The sequence below is a fragment of the Tyto alba genome, unplaced genomic scaffold (genome assembly GCF_018691265.1).
Source record: "Tyto alba isolate M040663 unplaced genomic scaffold, T.alba_DEE_v4.0 Super-Scaffold_1000006, whole genome shotgun sequence".
Classification (NCBI taxonomy): Eukaryota; Metazoa; Chordata; class Aves; order Strigiformes; family Tytonidae; genus Tyto; species Tyto alba.
This window is the reverse complement of record NW_024881272.1, coordinates 2,570,216-2,586,490: the sequence shown is the minus strand read 5'-3', so window position 1 is coordinate 2,586,490 and position 16,275 is coordinate 2,570,216. Positions and strand designations below refer to the sequence as shown.

General features: G+C 38.7%; 1 protein-coding gene across 2 annotated transcripts in view; it reads right to left on the bottom strand.

Moving 5' to 3' along the window:
• Positions 1–12: 12 nt before the first annotated feature.
• The window catches only part of TPR (translocated promoter region, nuclear basket protein), a 41,304-nt gene continuing 25,041 nt past the window's right edge, over positions 13–16,275 (bottom strand). Inside the window, exons 35-51 of one of the 2 annotated variants that reach the window (XM_042806098.1) lie at positions 15,890–15,951; positions 14,766–14,974; positions 14,182–14,454; positions 13,208–13,356; positions 12,257–12,340; positions 10,125–10,325; positions 8,676–8,807; positions 8,052–8,142; positions 7,401–7,585; positions 6,483–6,551; positions 5,206–5,300; positions 4,754–4,860; positions 3,889–3,984; positions 3,520–3,676; positions 1,819–1,937; positions 1,192–1,290; positions 13–215 (exon numbers count right to left, since the gene is read on the bottom strand). In XM_042806098.1, the coding sequence (XP_042662032.1) occupies positions 160–215; positions 1,192–1,290; positions 1,819–1,937; positions 3,520–3,676; positions 3,889–3,984; positions 4,754–4,860; positions 5,206–5,300; positions 6,483–6,551; positions 7,401–7,585; positions 8,052–8,142; positions 8,676–8,807; positions 10,125–10,325; positions 12,257–12,340; positions 13,208–13,356; positions 14,182–14,454; positions 14,766–14,974; positions 15,890–15,951 (2,184 nt within the window). In that variant the 3' untranslated portion in view covers positions 13–159. The remainder of the gene's footprint in view (positions 216–1,191; positions 1,291–1,818; positions 1,938–3,519; positions 3,677–3,888; positions 3,985–4,753; positions 4,861–5,205; positions 5,301–6,482; positions 6,552–7,400; positions 7,586–8,051; positions 8,143–8,675; positions 8,808–10,124; positions 10,326–12,256; positions 12,341–13,207; positions 13,357–14,181; positions 14,455–14,765; positions 14,975–15,889; positions 15,952–16,275) is intronic. The other variant, XM_042806105.1, reaches the window with a different exon arrangement.

The following is a 16,275-nucleotide window of genomic DNA, read 5'->3' as shown; positions in this document are numbered from 1 at the left end:
ATGCCATTTGGATGTTGACATTTTGTCTAATTTTATTAATAAAGACATTGAAATGTGTGCACACAAATCTAAGTATAAAATGCAGCTTTAAGCTCTGGCTTCATTACACTAAAGCAACCACAGGCAAACTGGCACTTCCGTATACACAGCTGTAATTCCTTAACTAATATTCCCTCTGTTCAGTCCTCCTCTGCCTCCCATTGCATGAGTTACACCTGCATTGGGAAAGAAAACAAATGCATTAATATCAATCCTTTTCACCCTTTTAATCAACCACTGGTACATGTTCATCCTTCGGTAAGGAATTGCTACTGCAGTGGAGCACTTCCTTTCTCATAAAATTCTGGCTCCCCCCACCCCCCAGAGCCCCGTGGTACAGACACATCGCCCTTCTGCCCTTTACAAGGGTGGTGGTCACCTGTGATCCCAGCAGTGCCCAAAGACCATTCTCACCGTGCCTGAAACCACTTAGTCCCTCCCTTGAGTTATTAAAGAAATGATGATAGACTGGAAAGAAAATATATCAAAGGTCCACCTCCTCACGTTGTTTTTTTTAATTTTCCCCCCTTTAAAATACCAGATACCTATATTTCAATGCTGGTATCAAGTCTTCTACAACGTTAAAATAATGCCAAACCAAACACAATTAATTTAAGGATTTTTCTTAATACAGAAGTTGCAAGCAATAGTATATTGGTGTGATTTAAGTCTATATTGCATTACAAAAATCTGTAATACTTCCACAAACTTTTTGTGTTGATTTTTTTTTTTAAATCAGTGTAAGACATACTCATATAATAACTGGAACCCTTAATGTACCAAAAGGGAAACTGATATGTAACGTTAAAAACAAAGATTTCTAAACTTACTCCTAATGTTATTTTTTTAAATCTTCTTTTAAAACTTTGTGACAGTTATGACTTACTGCTATTTACCTCCATTGGTAAGAACCAAGTGCCACATAAGAAGGAAGTTTGCCTATCTAAAAAATGCTCAGACTAACATATTAAAACAAAACTAGAGATCTCTTAGGGTAACATACTGAAAGCTAGGGCGGGGATGCTGTATTATTCAGTGTCTTACAAGCAAACACAGACATACAAAGTAGTACATCTTACATGGTCCCCACAGGAAGAAAGTACTAAAAACTTTTTCAAACAAGTCTGAATTTGAGCAACCACAAACACTCACCCCTCTGTCTGTTGAACTGACGACCACGAACACCAGTTCTTAATGTTGGTGGCTGAAGTCTGACACGTCGGAATGGCTTAGGCTGATTACTGCTTGTGTCTGTGAGGAAGTGGAAATGCAGGAAAACATGTCTGTGTCTACTACAGTTTCTCACTGCTAACGTTTACATGATTTGGTATGCATTACGCTCTTGAATTTACTTTAAAATTATGAAGGTGCATCCTTATTTCACTGACATCTTCTCTGATATAAATAAAAGCCTCAAAAAAAGTTTAGGACTTGTTTCATCACCTATGCTATAATTCAGTGATTTACTTACTGTTGACGATTTAATTGAATGAAAAAGTATTTTAAAATCTGACATCAAACATAACAGTGGATAGAATCACCAAAGTATGAATAACTTTTGCTACTTGAAGCATTTTCTTACTACAGCCTGTTCTAGTTACTGCAGTCCAAGTAACAATTGTTTGCCATTAAGACTACAGGCATGAAAACAAGACAGAACTCCTAGAGCAAGATCACAAGATACTGCATATCTTGGCTATCAGCAGTGCATGATGCTGGCCCAGTTCCCACCCTTAATGAAATGGTACAAAACAACTGCTTCCAGCAATTAACCCATACCTGCAGATGAACTAGAAGGAGGATCTTGACTAGTTGAAGGAAGATCTGATTCATCAGATGCCTGAACAGATTCTTCTTCTTGCTGGCTATCAATTTCTAGGCCTGCTTCTGAAGTAATTCTACAAGACAAGGAGGGGGAAGAAAAACATGTTGGTGTATTCACGTAGTTTCAAAAAGCTCAGGAAAACAAGCATCATCCTGGAACAGAAAGATTCATATGCAAGTGTCTTTCCCCAGAAATTCTCATCAGTTTTATTCTATTTTGTCACATCCCCCCTGTCTCAATCGTGAGAGATTTATCTGGCTTTTAGAAAAACAACAATGCAACTTCCTTGACATGCAGCCCAACTCCAGGTGCTTATTCAACATACTAATCGTCTCACAGAGAAGGTCACAAAAACTATTTAATAATGATGACTGAAAAACCTAACATGGTGGTGTGTATGTTTAGACAGGGGAAGAACGGAGGGACCACACTGACGGGCTATACCTAAAGATCACTCACTGGTGCAATACCTAAGTTATTTGGACTCCGTTTTCAAAAGATAAAAAGCAAAAAGCAGCTGGAAAAAGCCCCAAACATCCAATTTAGTTTAAATGCAGCTCGCTTTTTGGTATACATTTTCTTTTCCTTGATTAGTATATAAGAACTGTTAGAACATAATAACTAAAACTCATAAACTGTGGGAACTATCTGTTCTCTACTAGCAACAGATTGCCTTGCTCTGCTATCAAGCAAAAAGCCTGTTCCAAACTACAGGTTGATCTGTGAACCACTTAGTTCCTCTATGGATATACATCCAAGTCACTAAAGATTAGATGGTTTTGTCAGAAACAAGTAAGAGACCTTAGTATCAGAATAGCCATCCTATGCTCTGTCTACTCACTGGCAGACTATTTCAGTCCAAGCTGGTGCTGCATCAAGAAAACTGTGTGGCATATTTAACTTGCAGCAGTAACATTTAATTTTCTTATGACCAAACCTCCTACCTCCTGCAATCAGTAGGTAAAAGTTTACCTAAATTGTGAACTACACACCATTTATTATTCTGCAACCAATAAAAACCAAAAGTGAAATACAGCATTAAATGACAACTTTTTAGATTTGGCATGTATTTGACTATAATACAAAATATAGCAATTTTTATAAATATTAAAAATTGCACTTGCAAAGTGGAAGACAAAATCATTTGTCTATCAAACTCTTAAGAACTTATTATTCCTCTCCCTTGTGATTCATCATTTGTACTTGCACTGCCTTCACTGAATGACTTTGTTATATATGCTTGCCTCATAACAAGGAGTGATGTTCTCTATTAACAAACAGGACTGCTTTAGCCTTTATTCTGCAAACCCCAGTCCTTCAAACTGGGGCCTTTACCATCAGTAGGACTACTGCAGAGCCCTCTGCATTCTGAAAAAAATACAGAAATTGTGTGGTGTTTTTTTTTGTTTTGTGTTTTTGTTGTTGTTGTTTTTTTTTTCTGACTTTTATATCAGCTTTGTTAAATCAGAAGAAAATCTCTGGGTTTAGACAAGATCAGATTGTACTACTTCACAGTATCACTACCTCCTGGTTTGAACTGTCCTTCCTGCCTGAACAGGTTAAATTGAAAAGGAATCACAGGCATACTTGGATGAAAATAAATCATTAAAACTAACATGACATCAAGTCTTAGTGACACAAAAAACTCAGTTTACCCTTCAGATTCTGCCTCTGCAAAAACTTCATCCCCATCATCACCCGCTCCAGCCTCTGTAGTGGTGGAGAGATTGCCAGTAGATGTCGTAACCATCGGCACAGACTGAGAAGCGTGCTCTGAAGCGTCCGCTGATGCACTTTCAGTAAAAACTGTCACTGTACAGGAAATGCAGTTTAATAAACATTGAGTTCGTTTAAGTTTCCTACAGGAAATCTATGGAAATCTATGGAAATCTGAGGCAGGTTGGGGAAAGGGCTACTGGAATACTCCTGACGTAGCAACAAGCACCAAAACAATAATCTAATTCTTTTCTGGGAAGTCAAGGTTCGCAGCCTTTACTTCGGCCTGCAAATTCCTTGCCACTTACCTGGTGCTGCTACTTGTAAAGGTGTTGTGGGAACGCTACGACCACCTGATTCTTCCTCATGAGCAAGGAAAAGTGGGGTTTCATACATTCCTAAACCTGCAACACAAAGTTTCAGTGGCAATTAAAACAGCCAGCTAAGAAACAGATTAACTCCTGTCTTCCCTCTGTACACTTGATGAAATCCAGCAAGTTGTGTTTGAATGTGGAAATTTTTGCTATTTTAAGTTGTTTTGACTTACTGTCAGAACTAATTATAATTTATTGAAAGGTAAAACCTTGATGAAAGTATTACTACTTGTTTTGCTTTCATCCTTATGCCATTATTTTGCTGTGAGCTTTCTTCAAAGACTAGTGTACTGTTCCATGCTGCCAGGGATGAAGGGCAACGGGACTGATTCAGGACAACAAAGACCATAGACAAACTGCCTGCCCATCTCGTAGCAGGTAAGGGTACACCCCAAAGGTTTCTTTGCATTTGCTGTTTTCTCCTATTGTTTTACTACAGGAAAGCTACAATCAACAGTAAAATTAAAGGTCATTCCTTCAATATTTAATTTCTCCTTCCATGAAGTATCTTGACCCAGCAGGCAATTTGTCCTACATAAAGTTTCAGCTTCTCTGGTTCACAAGCCTGTTGCTCCTACCAACAGAAACATTGTCCTTTTTAAACCACATTAAAAGTAGAAATGTAGCAGCTTGAAAGAAAAAAATTTTTACTTTCTGTTAGTCTCTCTCTGCTGACAATTATTTAAGTCACAGATTTCCACACTTCAACAACCACCTGAAACAGAATTGAATTTTACTGACTGTATTATTTGTTTTTCACTGTAGCAACTACAGAAAAGGAAGTACAGAAATGGTTTACCTCCTTGTGATGCAAGCTGACCAAGATCAGAGTGACTTGAGCTAGTTTGTGGCATATCTTCAGGGGGTCCAAATCTGAATCTAGGAACTCCAGCTACCTGGGGGGAACTATTGAAATAAACATTTAAGGAACTCTGCAATTTTTCCAATGATCACGGAAGGGGCAGAAGCAGGGAAGGAAATTAAATAGAACCACCTCTTTTTTTTTTTTTTTCTTAATCTTTTCTTAAATCAGTAAATTGCAATACGTTGGAGATTATCTGCCTCCTAATTAGCTGGTAAACTTTATGTCACACAGTTCAAACAATGGTTATTTATTTGGAGATGCAGTCATCTATCATACTACTTAGCACATTTTAGAATGTTACTCCAATCACAAGTTAATTTCATTTGAATTTATTTTCATTCCACTGAAAACCAGAAAGAAATAGATGCCTTTTTACATCTACTTACTGAATGGCTTCTGCAAACCCATCCGTACGATGTGGAACTACAAGAGTTGGTGTGCTTGGGACTGTTCTGTCCTCATCATCAAAGAAGTGTTGCTGCTGGGAAAACAAAAAGAGACTGGTATGAGAGCCTACAATGTACGTCCAGTTTCTATCAAGCCAAGTTAAAGGTTGGTTTGCTTTTCCCATATAGTTCAGTAAAACAAAGGCAGATTTAGCTCTAACAAAACTCTTCTCTAATTTCAGACATCTAAATCTCAGCTGGTTATACAGATTGCCTTTACAGGCAACCAAACCAAAACAAACCCCATACACTTGCAGGGGTGCCATCTTTCAAAGGATTTTCTACCCATCTTTCAAAGGATTTTGAGACATCTATGGTAGGAGGATCTCACGGAAAAGTGCCATACCTCCCTGTGGACTACAAAGGAATCTCAGGGTCACTCATTCATAAATAGATAGGAATCACCTGTCTTAATCTGGATTGCTGTGAAGTACCTAGCATATGGGATTTTCAAAGTGAATCAAATCGTCTGTTCCCTTTAGACTTGTGTCCTTTGTTCCTGCATTGCCTACAAAGCCAGAAACCTCAGCTCCCTCTTCCCTTGCCCTTCATGAGGCATTCTCTTCATCTCCCTGTCCCCCTCTCCTATCTTTCAAACCTTTCTCTCCAAAGTACCCATAAGGTCCCTCCCATGTGCTCAGTTACTGTCCAGGCATAAAGCTGTAGGTACTGAGGCCCGTTCCATGCAGAAATTGCATGACAGATACATGCAAGCCAAGCAGAATCAAAACATCTGAGCTGGTGCCTTTATTCTCAGAAAAGATACTGTTTTAGTCAGTCAGTCTCTCCCCTCCCTCACTGAACCTGCATTCCTTCTGTTGAAATTGAATAAAGGGTTCAAAATTAGCCGAGGAAGACGGACAGAAAGCAATCAATCAGCCTTGTTCCTTTAGGATGAGGATGAAAACATTTTGTTATGTTTTCCAGTAACATACCTACTTTAAAAGACTAATTCTAAACCCAAGTAATTAAAACTGCCTTAGACTAAACCAATTAAACTTATTTAAAAAACCTTTAACTTCCTGGGAGTCTTCTAGTATTTGACTTCCATTAATACATAAATTTTCAGGACTAGGATATTTTCTGCAAGACCACAGAAACCATCCCACCCCTGAAGTCAGTAGCTAGGCTTCTTTAAAAAAAAAAAAAAAAAAAAAAAAAAAGTTATGAGTATTCCCTTAATGCAGGTTTTTACTAGTAGACTTTCATATACTTACCATCCCACCTATACCAGGAGTTAGCTGAAGTCCACGCCCCACTGACTGTCTTCGAGTCATCTGGATTCTCTTTATAGTAAAGAAAAAATGAAGCAGTGTGAATGCTTTCCTGGAATTCTAATAACATACGATTGTGCAGTCAGAGCAGAGGATAGTGGCTAAATGATTAGAGTGTAACAGTTACGTATCAGCATACAACACTGCTCAGTATAGCATCACACCCTCAGAAAGAACAGACCATGACAGCAGCTACTCCACATCTTGAATCTACTGCTGGTCTAACCATGAAAGAGAATCATGGAGGTTTAAGTTCTGGGTAAGTGACATTACTGTTTTATTCAACTTCCTACTGAGGACAGAAAACTTGAACACAGAAATATTGTGGCCTCAAGCGTCAGAACAAGTTAACGGTAAAGGGTAATTTCAGTCAGGATCATTTTGCAAAAGTCACATTGTGACATTTTCAGTTACAAAATCTGTAGGTCTGTATCAAAGCATAAATCATGGGTCAGGCACTGGCTGTGAAAGGTTTAACTTAGAAAACTAATGGCAACATTCCTTTGCCCAATCTACACTGGGGCAGAGACTAGTAAAAACCCCCTCCCGATTTCTCTGAGTTACAACCAGTTCAAGAACAGCTTTTGTAGTGGAAATATCAGCACTCACTGACTGAAACAACACTAGTATAATAATTTCAAGACACAAATCCATCATGAGCACCTTATGGCTTTTAGTGGTCCCTGTCCAGCCATAATCTGCAGGACAAGACTTGTTAAGTCAGTTTACTCAGCTACCATTTTCAAGATGCTAAATAGATGTCATCTATTTTTACACTAGACAGAGTATTTAGGTTTTATTTAGAAGAAATCATACAGTAACTTTTAAAAAGTCTTCTGAAGCACTGGAGATAGCATATACCTGTACTGGTGGACCCAGTTCTTGAGGAGGAGCATGAATAGTTAGTCGTGGGGGCAGTGGATGTGGTGGTCTGCGTGGTGACTGTGGGGGCCGAGGGCCCTGTCTCTCTGAGGCAGATGATGGCTGCTGTTCTCTTGAACTTTCATGAGGAAAAGTGGACTCTGCAGCACTTGTACTCCCTTCTCCTAAAACATACAGAAGTATAGAGGAGTAAACCCATGTCCTCCAAACTGAGTTGAGAACATGAAGGTAAGTCTTCAAATCCTGCTACTGCACTAACAGACATTTTTACCCTTTGAAGAATGTGGACAGCTCAGTACTGTTATCTAAAATCTCTTAAAAGAGGGCTTGTGCCAGCTATGTCAACACCAGCAACAAAACAAACTATTGATTATTCAAGAGCTGATTTAGAGATTAATCTGAGACATCAGCAGCAGTTTCCATAGCAACCAGAGATTGCAGGGGTTTCAAAGGAATGTAGAAAAACTCCAGAAAAGAACACCTCAAAAGAATCTGCATTTCAGGTTAAAATGCTCTTTAGCACTTCACCTTATAGTCTTACTTTTAGGTGCATATTTCAACACATGCAAAACAGCTTCTACATTTTCCCCTCTTACAGACACAGACTGAAGAAACATGGAATAACCATACCACTGTTTTGAGAATCTGCTGCCCTCTGGTTGCTTTCACCTCCTCCCATGCTTTCCTCAGTTTCTGTTCCAGGATCTGTACCATCAGCACCCTAAAAAATCCACACAAACATAATATGACTTAGCACCAAACAACTTCTAGGCTGTAAAGAGAACAAAAAAGCAGTACAAAAATATTCAGAAAGTAAAAAAAAATGAAAATTTTATAATATTTCTGTAAATATCTACAAAGCCATGTAAACTTATATAATTGTATGAAATTTCAGAAGTTTTGCGTATCTGTACATGCACAAAGTGTGAACAACGTAGCCATTATCACTTAATAAAAGACAATGACATATCCAGCCTTTGAAGAAACTGCCTTACTAGGCTTTGCAACTACAGTATTTTTTACTGGCTCCTGTACTTTGTACTTTCATTCAGTCCTCAAACATTCAAAGTTGATTTTTCATGTGAAAACACCCGTTATAACAAAAATTACTATCACCTACTAGCAGCCTCAATTTTCTGGGATGAATTCATACTAAGATTTTCTCTTTCAAGTATTCAAATCTGTGCAGATCCATTACAACACCAATTTATTCCAAGAAATTTAACAGGCTATTAAAAAAGGTACAAATCTCACCTCAGCATCATCTGCTTCATATCCATCATTACCATCAGCACTACCAGTTCCTTCATTGCTGTCATCACCTTCATCTCCCATCCCTGTGTCTTCATCATCATCCTCGTCTTCCTCTTCCTCATCCTCATAGTCCTATGAAAAGACCAAAAAAAAGCCTTAAGAAAGTGCAGAAAAGGTAGTGAAATAATTTCAAATCTTGAAGTGGTACACTTTGTGGTACACAGACTACCTCTACCTGTGGATCTCTTTCTGAAGATGGTCAGCATTTATTACCTACAGAGTACATTTATGTGTCTTTTCGATTGCTGCGTAGGTTGACCTTGGCTGGCTGCCAGACGCCCACCCAGCCACTTCCTCACTCCCTCTTCAAGGAGTAACAAGGGTAGAAAATGAAACAGAAAGCTTGAGAGTCAAGACAAAGGCAGGCAGATCACTTACCCATTACCATTACAGGAAAAACAGACTCAGCTCAGGGAAAATTAATTCAATTTATTGCCAATTAAAAAAGGAGTTGGATGGTGAGAAAAAGACAAAAACTAAAACACCTTACCCCCACCCCCTTCTTCCTAGGCTCAACTTCACTCTCTCATTCACAACTCCTCTTCCCCCTCTCCCACCCCAAGCAGGACAGAGGGGACAAGGAATGTGGGGTTGTGGTCAGTCCTTAACAGTTGCTCTAAACTACACTCCTTCCTCCTCACACTCCTCCCCCTGCTCGTGGGGCCCTCTCCTCAGACTACTCCTTCAAGAACTACTTCGGCAGTGGGTCCTTCCCACTGAGGGGCTGCCATCCCTCAGGATAAACCTGCTCCTGCATTGGCTCCTCTCCATGGGCCACAGCTCCTGGCAGCAGAGCCTACCCCCTCCATGGGCTGTAGCTTCCTTCAGGGAATATCCTCCTCCCCACAGGCTTCAGGGAAATACCTGCCCCATTGTGGTCTCTTAAATGGGCTACAAGGAATATCTGATCCGATGCCTGAAGCACCTCCTTTCCCTCATTCTCCTTTGACCTTGACATTCACAGGATTGTTCCTCGCTTTTTTTTTTTTCCCCCCCTTCCTCACACTAACACTGCCATGCAGCATTTTGCCCCTCCTTATCTGTGTTTTCACCAGCTGATGAGCTCAGCTGTGTCCTGCAGTGGGGCCACTGAGGAGCCAGCTGTAACAGGTTGTGTCTGGCACGGGGTAGCCCCCAGCCTCTCCTCAGAGGCCACCCTTGTATGTTGAATAGTCACAGATAATCTAGAGGCACTGTGGAATTTTATGACTTCAAAAAAAAAAAAAAAAATCAAGCTGAATTGGCAAGTGTCTTTAAAACACCAGAAGCTCAGGCTACATAAATATAGACTATACAGTCAAAAATATTTTAATTAAGTTAGTCCTGCCAGGTGAGCAGGACAAAATAATAAAGTAGTTCATAAATAAAGTAATTCCATGATATACATACTTCCTGCTCGCCTTCATTTTCTTCATCATCATCGTCTTCATCATCACTATCAATTACAATGACATCATCTCTCTTGGACTGACCATCCTGAGATGAAGTAGTATTTTGTTGATCTGACTGAAGAGGTCCAAGATCTATTGGGATAGACTGGGAAGTTTCTTCACTATCCTCCATGGGAGTGTACTCTCCCTGTGTAACACCCTGTAAAAGATAAAATTACCAGAACAGACAAAATGAAATGCAGCATATACAGTTCTTAAAATGTTCTTCAGCAAATTGTCCATTATTTAAGAGCTTTCAGTTTCCACTCCCAGCTCTCAACCTCAATGAAGTGGAGGCTTGCTGTACAACACAGGTACAAGTGTTTTGTCCTTCACTTCCAAAACTGAATTGTTATGGGAGTCATCATCAGGAATACTGTATTCATATATTATGCATGTGAATGCATATCCATAAAAAGCTGCTGTCTAAATGTTACCCATCTATTTCAAATATCCAAGGAGCTATCCCCAACACCTGCACAATAAGCAAATACAGATACAGGGAGCATTGCTGGCAGCTGAGGCAGCACTCCGCCCTTACCTCACATCCAGCCAGAGCAACTGCCTGGTTACTTAGAGGGGCACTCGCTAAGCACCACCAACACCGCAGTTACTGTCAGTGCACAAGACTGGTGATGGGACAAGAGGAGAAACAAACTCTGATGCTTAAAGGAGAAACACTAGTTACCACTGCTTCTTAATAACTAATCAAGATAGGAGAGGATAAAAGAGAATGATACAGATTATTGTCTGCTATCAACTACAGACAACTAATAGCCTCCCCAGTCTCAAGGAACAACCATCTCTCTTTTAAGCATGAACTCTGAGCTGCTGTTCTAGGGTTCTTTTGGTCTGGAGGAATAATAATGCAATTCACATGACAGCCAGGCACAGAACTAGCAAATAGTTCTCTTTCCATTCAGCACATATGTACATTCAGAGTACGTATGTATATTCAAAACATTTGAACTAAATCTGACAAATATGACCGGAAGGGTTCAGAAAAGAACTGCATCAGGAAAATTCCTCTGCAACCTTTGATTTATTTAGCTATCTATTAAAAAAACAATCAACCAACCAAAAAAAAAAAAAAAAACAACAAAAAACCCACCTGTGACTACCACATACATTTTGTAGCGCTCAAGATTTTGGTTTAGGTATGATAACTTAGGTTCTGTTATTTTCTGAGCAACATGTCATTTTAATGTTGCAAATGGTTGTCCAGCAGCAGAATTCATATAACTGCACTGAGTACTAGAACTGCTAATTAAAGAACATTTAAAGATACTTGAAGAATAGAAAGCAGACAGCTGGGATTTAATGGGGAGATAAGTGTTTGTCATACCTTTTAAATATATAAAGGATACAAGAAGAAAAATGCCTAAAGACTCAGTACACACATATTCCATACCTCAATATGAGATTTTACCAAGTTAGTGAATTACCATAACACTCTTCCTTGTTTCTGAGGTAAAAGGAGATTAAATTCATGGTTTTCACTTATATTTGGCTTTCCTAACACAGCTACAATGGGCATTTTATATAACTGGAACAAAACCAACTTTTCTTCCTCTGTTTACTCACATGACTGATCTAACACTACTCTTGCTCATGGATTTGTCAAATCTTTCTTTAAGAAAGCCAGAAAGCAAAAGAGAAGTACTCCAAAGGGGTAAGTGAAGAACTGAAAACTCCAACTCCATTTTAAGACTGCTTCATTTAAACTCTACATCTCAGTTTCACTATATAAAACTGGGGTTAAGGATACCAGGATTTCTAAAACAATGCATGGAATGACAGTTCAAACTTGCAAAGCTTCATTAACATTCTGAATGTTATTTATATCCAACATCTTCAGTTCTGACAGGTCCACCTTTTGTAGAGTGCAATAAAAATTGAGTATCTATCCTTGAACATTGCAAATCTAATCTTTAAAAAGTTGTAAATGGTTTCCACTGGAAACCTGCAGGATCTGATTTGAGATTTCACTTCTAAAAATACTGAGAGGCTTTTTTAGGAAAAAAAAAAAAAAAACCCAAATAAAACTATTTCTGCTGTAATTAAAATTTTTTTCTTTTCAAATATGCTTACTTCTCCAATTGAGTCTTGTGAGTCTTGATTGTATGTTTGAGTTTCTACCTCACCATCAGTACTTTCTTCTGCTGTCACTTCCTCCTGAAAGAACACATATTTTTATTTTTAAAACACATCATTAGCCATAAAGTTTGGTCCTTTAACATGTTTGAGATTTTTTTTACATTAAAAAAAAAAAATAAAAAATCATCTTTTCCCACAAAGATCATGGGCAACATTTTGTTTCCCTTTTACTATTATTTCTTAGCTCTGCTTTTATCCAGCATCTCATTTCTCTGCCCTGAACACACACAGTTTCCCCATTCCAGTCCACTAGACTTCAGTTATCTTTTCAGGACCAAATAAGAACCCTCAAGGTTTCCTATTCCACCTCCATCCTCTCAGTTAATTAAGTGATAATGTTTTTTACACAATCTTGCCCTTTTCTGTTATACAACATCCCTCTCATACAGCGTTAATAAAACATCTTTGACTTCCTTAACATTATTCATGAGTTGCCTGCTGCGAGGTTCTGTCTCAAGTTCGTTCCTTTTTTGCAGGTCATCCCAATTCCCTCACATCAATATTTCACATGTATCTCCTGTAAGTTTTTCCATGCAACTCATCTTTGCTTCCTTGGCATCTCCTCAGGTACACTGTATTTTATTCCAATAACTGTAGATAATGATCTTCCAGACCACACTGAAAAATGTTTTAACTTCTCCCTCCTCAATGCTAGGATATGGCCCTCTCTCTTCCATCCTACAGTTCACCAAGATTTGCATCATTCATTGCAACTGATAGAACCGCTGCCTTTTAACAATACCCAAACATAATTGCTTCCTCCTTGATAGATTAAAAAGACACATTAAGAATTAACTGACTTGCTCTGAAGTAATATACTTGCTCTTCCCATTAAAATCTTCCAAAGGGACAGATTAAGTACTAGCATTTTATGTTTTTGCAAACCTCAGGTCCAACTCTCTGTATGCTTTTCAGTTTCTTTGGAAGAGGTACATCCACTGTTTCCTCGGAAATTTGGTCTGAGTTTTCCACAGTGTTATCCTCCTCTTCCTCTCGTGGACGTTTAGACAGCGAAGAACTTGGGGTAGCTGAAACTTAAAAAAGCCTCTCAGTTATTTTCAGAACAACAAATGCACAAAACAGAAAAATCAAAACGTTTGGTATTTCACTCTGGAAGATCGCCCCTTTTTCTGCATTGAATGATAACGAACAGAATCAGAATCACCTTCTGTTGTTTCCTAGGACATGAAAACATCAGCCCCTTTTGTTACAAGTCTTATGCTTTTGGACCTATATTCAAAACCTAACTGACCCCAAGTGTATGCTTCAGGGTACAACTGAAATATTTTTTCCAACATCTTTGCTTCTGACAAGCACACCTAAAAGTTTAACAGATTATCAGCTGGGAAAAAAAAAAAAAGCAGTTTACTAAAGTGTATTTTGGGGAATAAACTTTCTACACCAAAATCTACACTATGCAGAGCAGAGAGATGTGCAACAGTGTATCACACTGAGTAGCTTTAGAGTTCTTCTCTGTATTTTATATTCCAGCCTAAGTAGCTTACTCATGACTCCTAAAATTAACATTGCTCCAACAATACCATGGAAACAGAGGCAGCTAAGTTTAATGTATTAAACCCCAGTGCTGCTCTGCATAGATAAACAAACATGTGAGTGTTTATTTTCTACTTTAAGGAACGCAGTGATAACAGCATTTCAGAGGTACTATTTCTGAAGGGTCAAGAAAAGAGCCTAACTCGGAAGTTTGTGAAACGTACAATAAACTACAGGGAGGTAAAAAAAAAAAAAAAAAAAAAAGCAAATTCTTTCGCTGAAGTTAGGCCTGGCTTGACAAGGGTCCAAATGAAGCTATGTAAAAGGAATTAGTCAAAAAGGTAGGCCTATAAAATAAAACCAACCTGTGCCAAACACTGCTGTAGAAGTGGAGGGCCTCTCTATTTGAGAGCTCTGTACAACTTCTACAATGGGAGGGGATGGCTCCTGGTTAGCAGGCTCAATCTGCGGATGGCTTTGCTGAGTGGGCTGCACAAAAGCGGTCGCTTGCGTCTGCTGCTGAACAGTCAAGATGGGCTGAGAGAGAGATGTCTGAACATTGGGACTGGTGGAACGCACAGACCCACTAGTGCTTCCAAAGACTGGAACATGCTCCACAGGTCCTTCTGATTGCATAGCTGAAAGGCAAACAGTAGCACATTCAACTGTCTTCTTATTACCCAGCAGAGTTCACATTCTCCATTTTAGAATGCCCTGAATAAGCAGATTTAATGTTTTGCAGATTGAATTAGCATTGCTTACACCCATCTTCAGTTAAGGAATCATGAACTTTGTTGCAACAGAAGTGGTCATAAAAGTGCAATAATTGAAAGGGATGCAGGGACAGTAAACTATTTGAAGTACTTTCAAACTAACAATTACTGAAATGCTACCTTTGCTTTGAAATCTATGTTTACTGTAGATCCTTATACTGTACTAAAACACTCACCTTCCTGAGTCTCCACCTGTGTTGTAGGCATAACTGTGGCTGTTGGAGTAGTGGTAGGATTAGTGACTGTAGCAGGAGTAACCATTGGACGGATACTGGCTCGTGGAGTAGACTTATTCCCAGCTATTGCAGCAGCAGTCACTTTACTTGGAGTTGACACAACAGGAGTTGGCTTAATATTTGCTGTTGGTGGATCTGAAGTGCTAGCACTGAAAAACAGGATATTGGTTTCATCATGGTAGCACAGAAAGCAGATTTTAAAAATACCAAATGTAAATATATTATCATAGCCAGAAATATTAATTTTTAAAGGTATAAAATTTGAAAGCCTAACAAGAGCATAACGAATTGTCTTCCAAAATTTGTTTAAAGAAAAAATAGAGACCCACTATGCCATCAGTAGCATTTTGTCCAGCTTAGAGGTTTGACAGGTTCCTTCAAAGGTAATCAATTAGAAATCTGTAAGCAGGTCAAAAGCAGCAGTGCGTAGCTCATCCTATGAGCTGTGCTGGGTCTTTACTACAGTGAGTAATACATCTTACATTAAAACTGATTCACTCAATACAGAGTGACATCAACTCTTGGTTGAGACAAGAATCAGACAAATTTTAAGAGGCATTTTTGAAAGCCTTGCTTTCAAAAGGATGCCATCATAAAACCTGAAAGGGGGTTTGTTACCTCAGCTTAGTAATATAGTAATATTTCTCATTTTAGAGCTTAGTCATTTGACTATTTTATCTGCTGTTTGAGTTACCATCTACTTAGTCCTTCGGTCATGTTTGAGATTCTTGCACAAGCAAGATATCCCCTCAAAACCAAAAAGGTTAAAGATAACAATCAAAACTGTACAGCTTCAAGAATCTTGAGGTCTGAAAGCACTTTAAAACTATTTTATGTTTCCCAGATACCATGTTCCTGGTGGTTAATACAGTAATTTAACACCTTAAAAGCTTAATGACTAAATGTAGCTGAGAAAACAGAAGGAACATATTATGTCAATCAGTATCTTCAAAGAAAAATTGTGAAAAAACAATGGTTTATTAAAAAGAACAACAACCAGATGAAGGCAAAACCAGAAAACACCAACCATAGACTGTGCAAAAACCCCAAACCCTTCAACTCACATTCCTCTTTCACCTGAAGCTGGCGTAGACTTGAGTGAGATTTGCCTCTGCTGTTCTGGGACCTATTAAGTAAGAAAAAGGACCATTCCATGTAAATATGAAACTGAGCAAATAGTTTGGTAAAATACTTCAGCAGACAGATCTCTTTACTAATAATAGTTTCTCTAACAGATTTGCCAGCACTCCCAGTCAGACTTCATGATTATTGCAACAAATCATACCAGTCACACCAAGCATGTAAACCAATTCAGTAATTTCTCAGGTATTTTCTGAAGATATTGAGACAATAGCACCTAGACCCCGTTATGCTGAATGCATGGATAAAAATACAAAAATAGAGAGCATAGTGCAAACAGCCCATTGGCTAATTCACAGTGAATGATGTA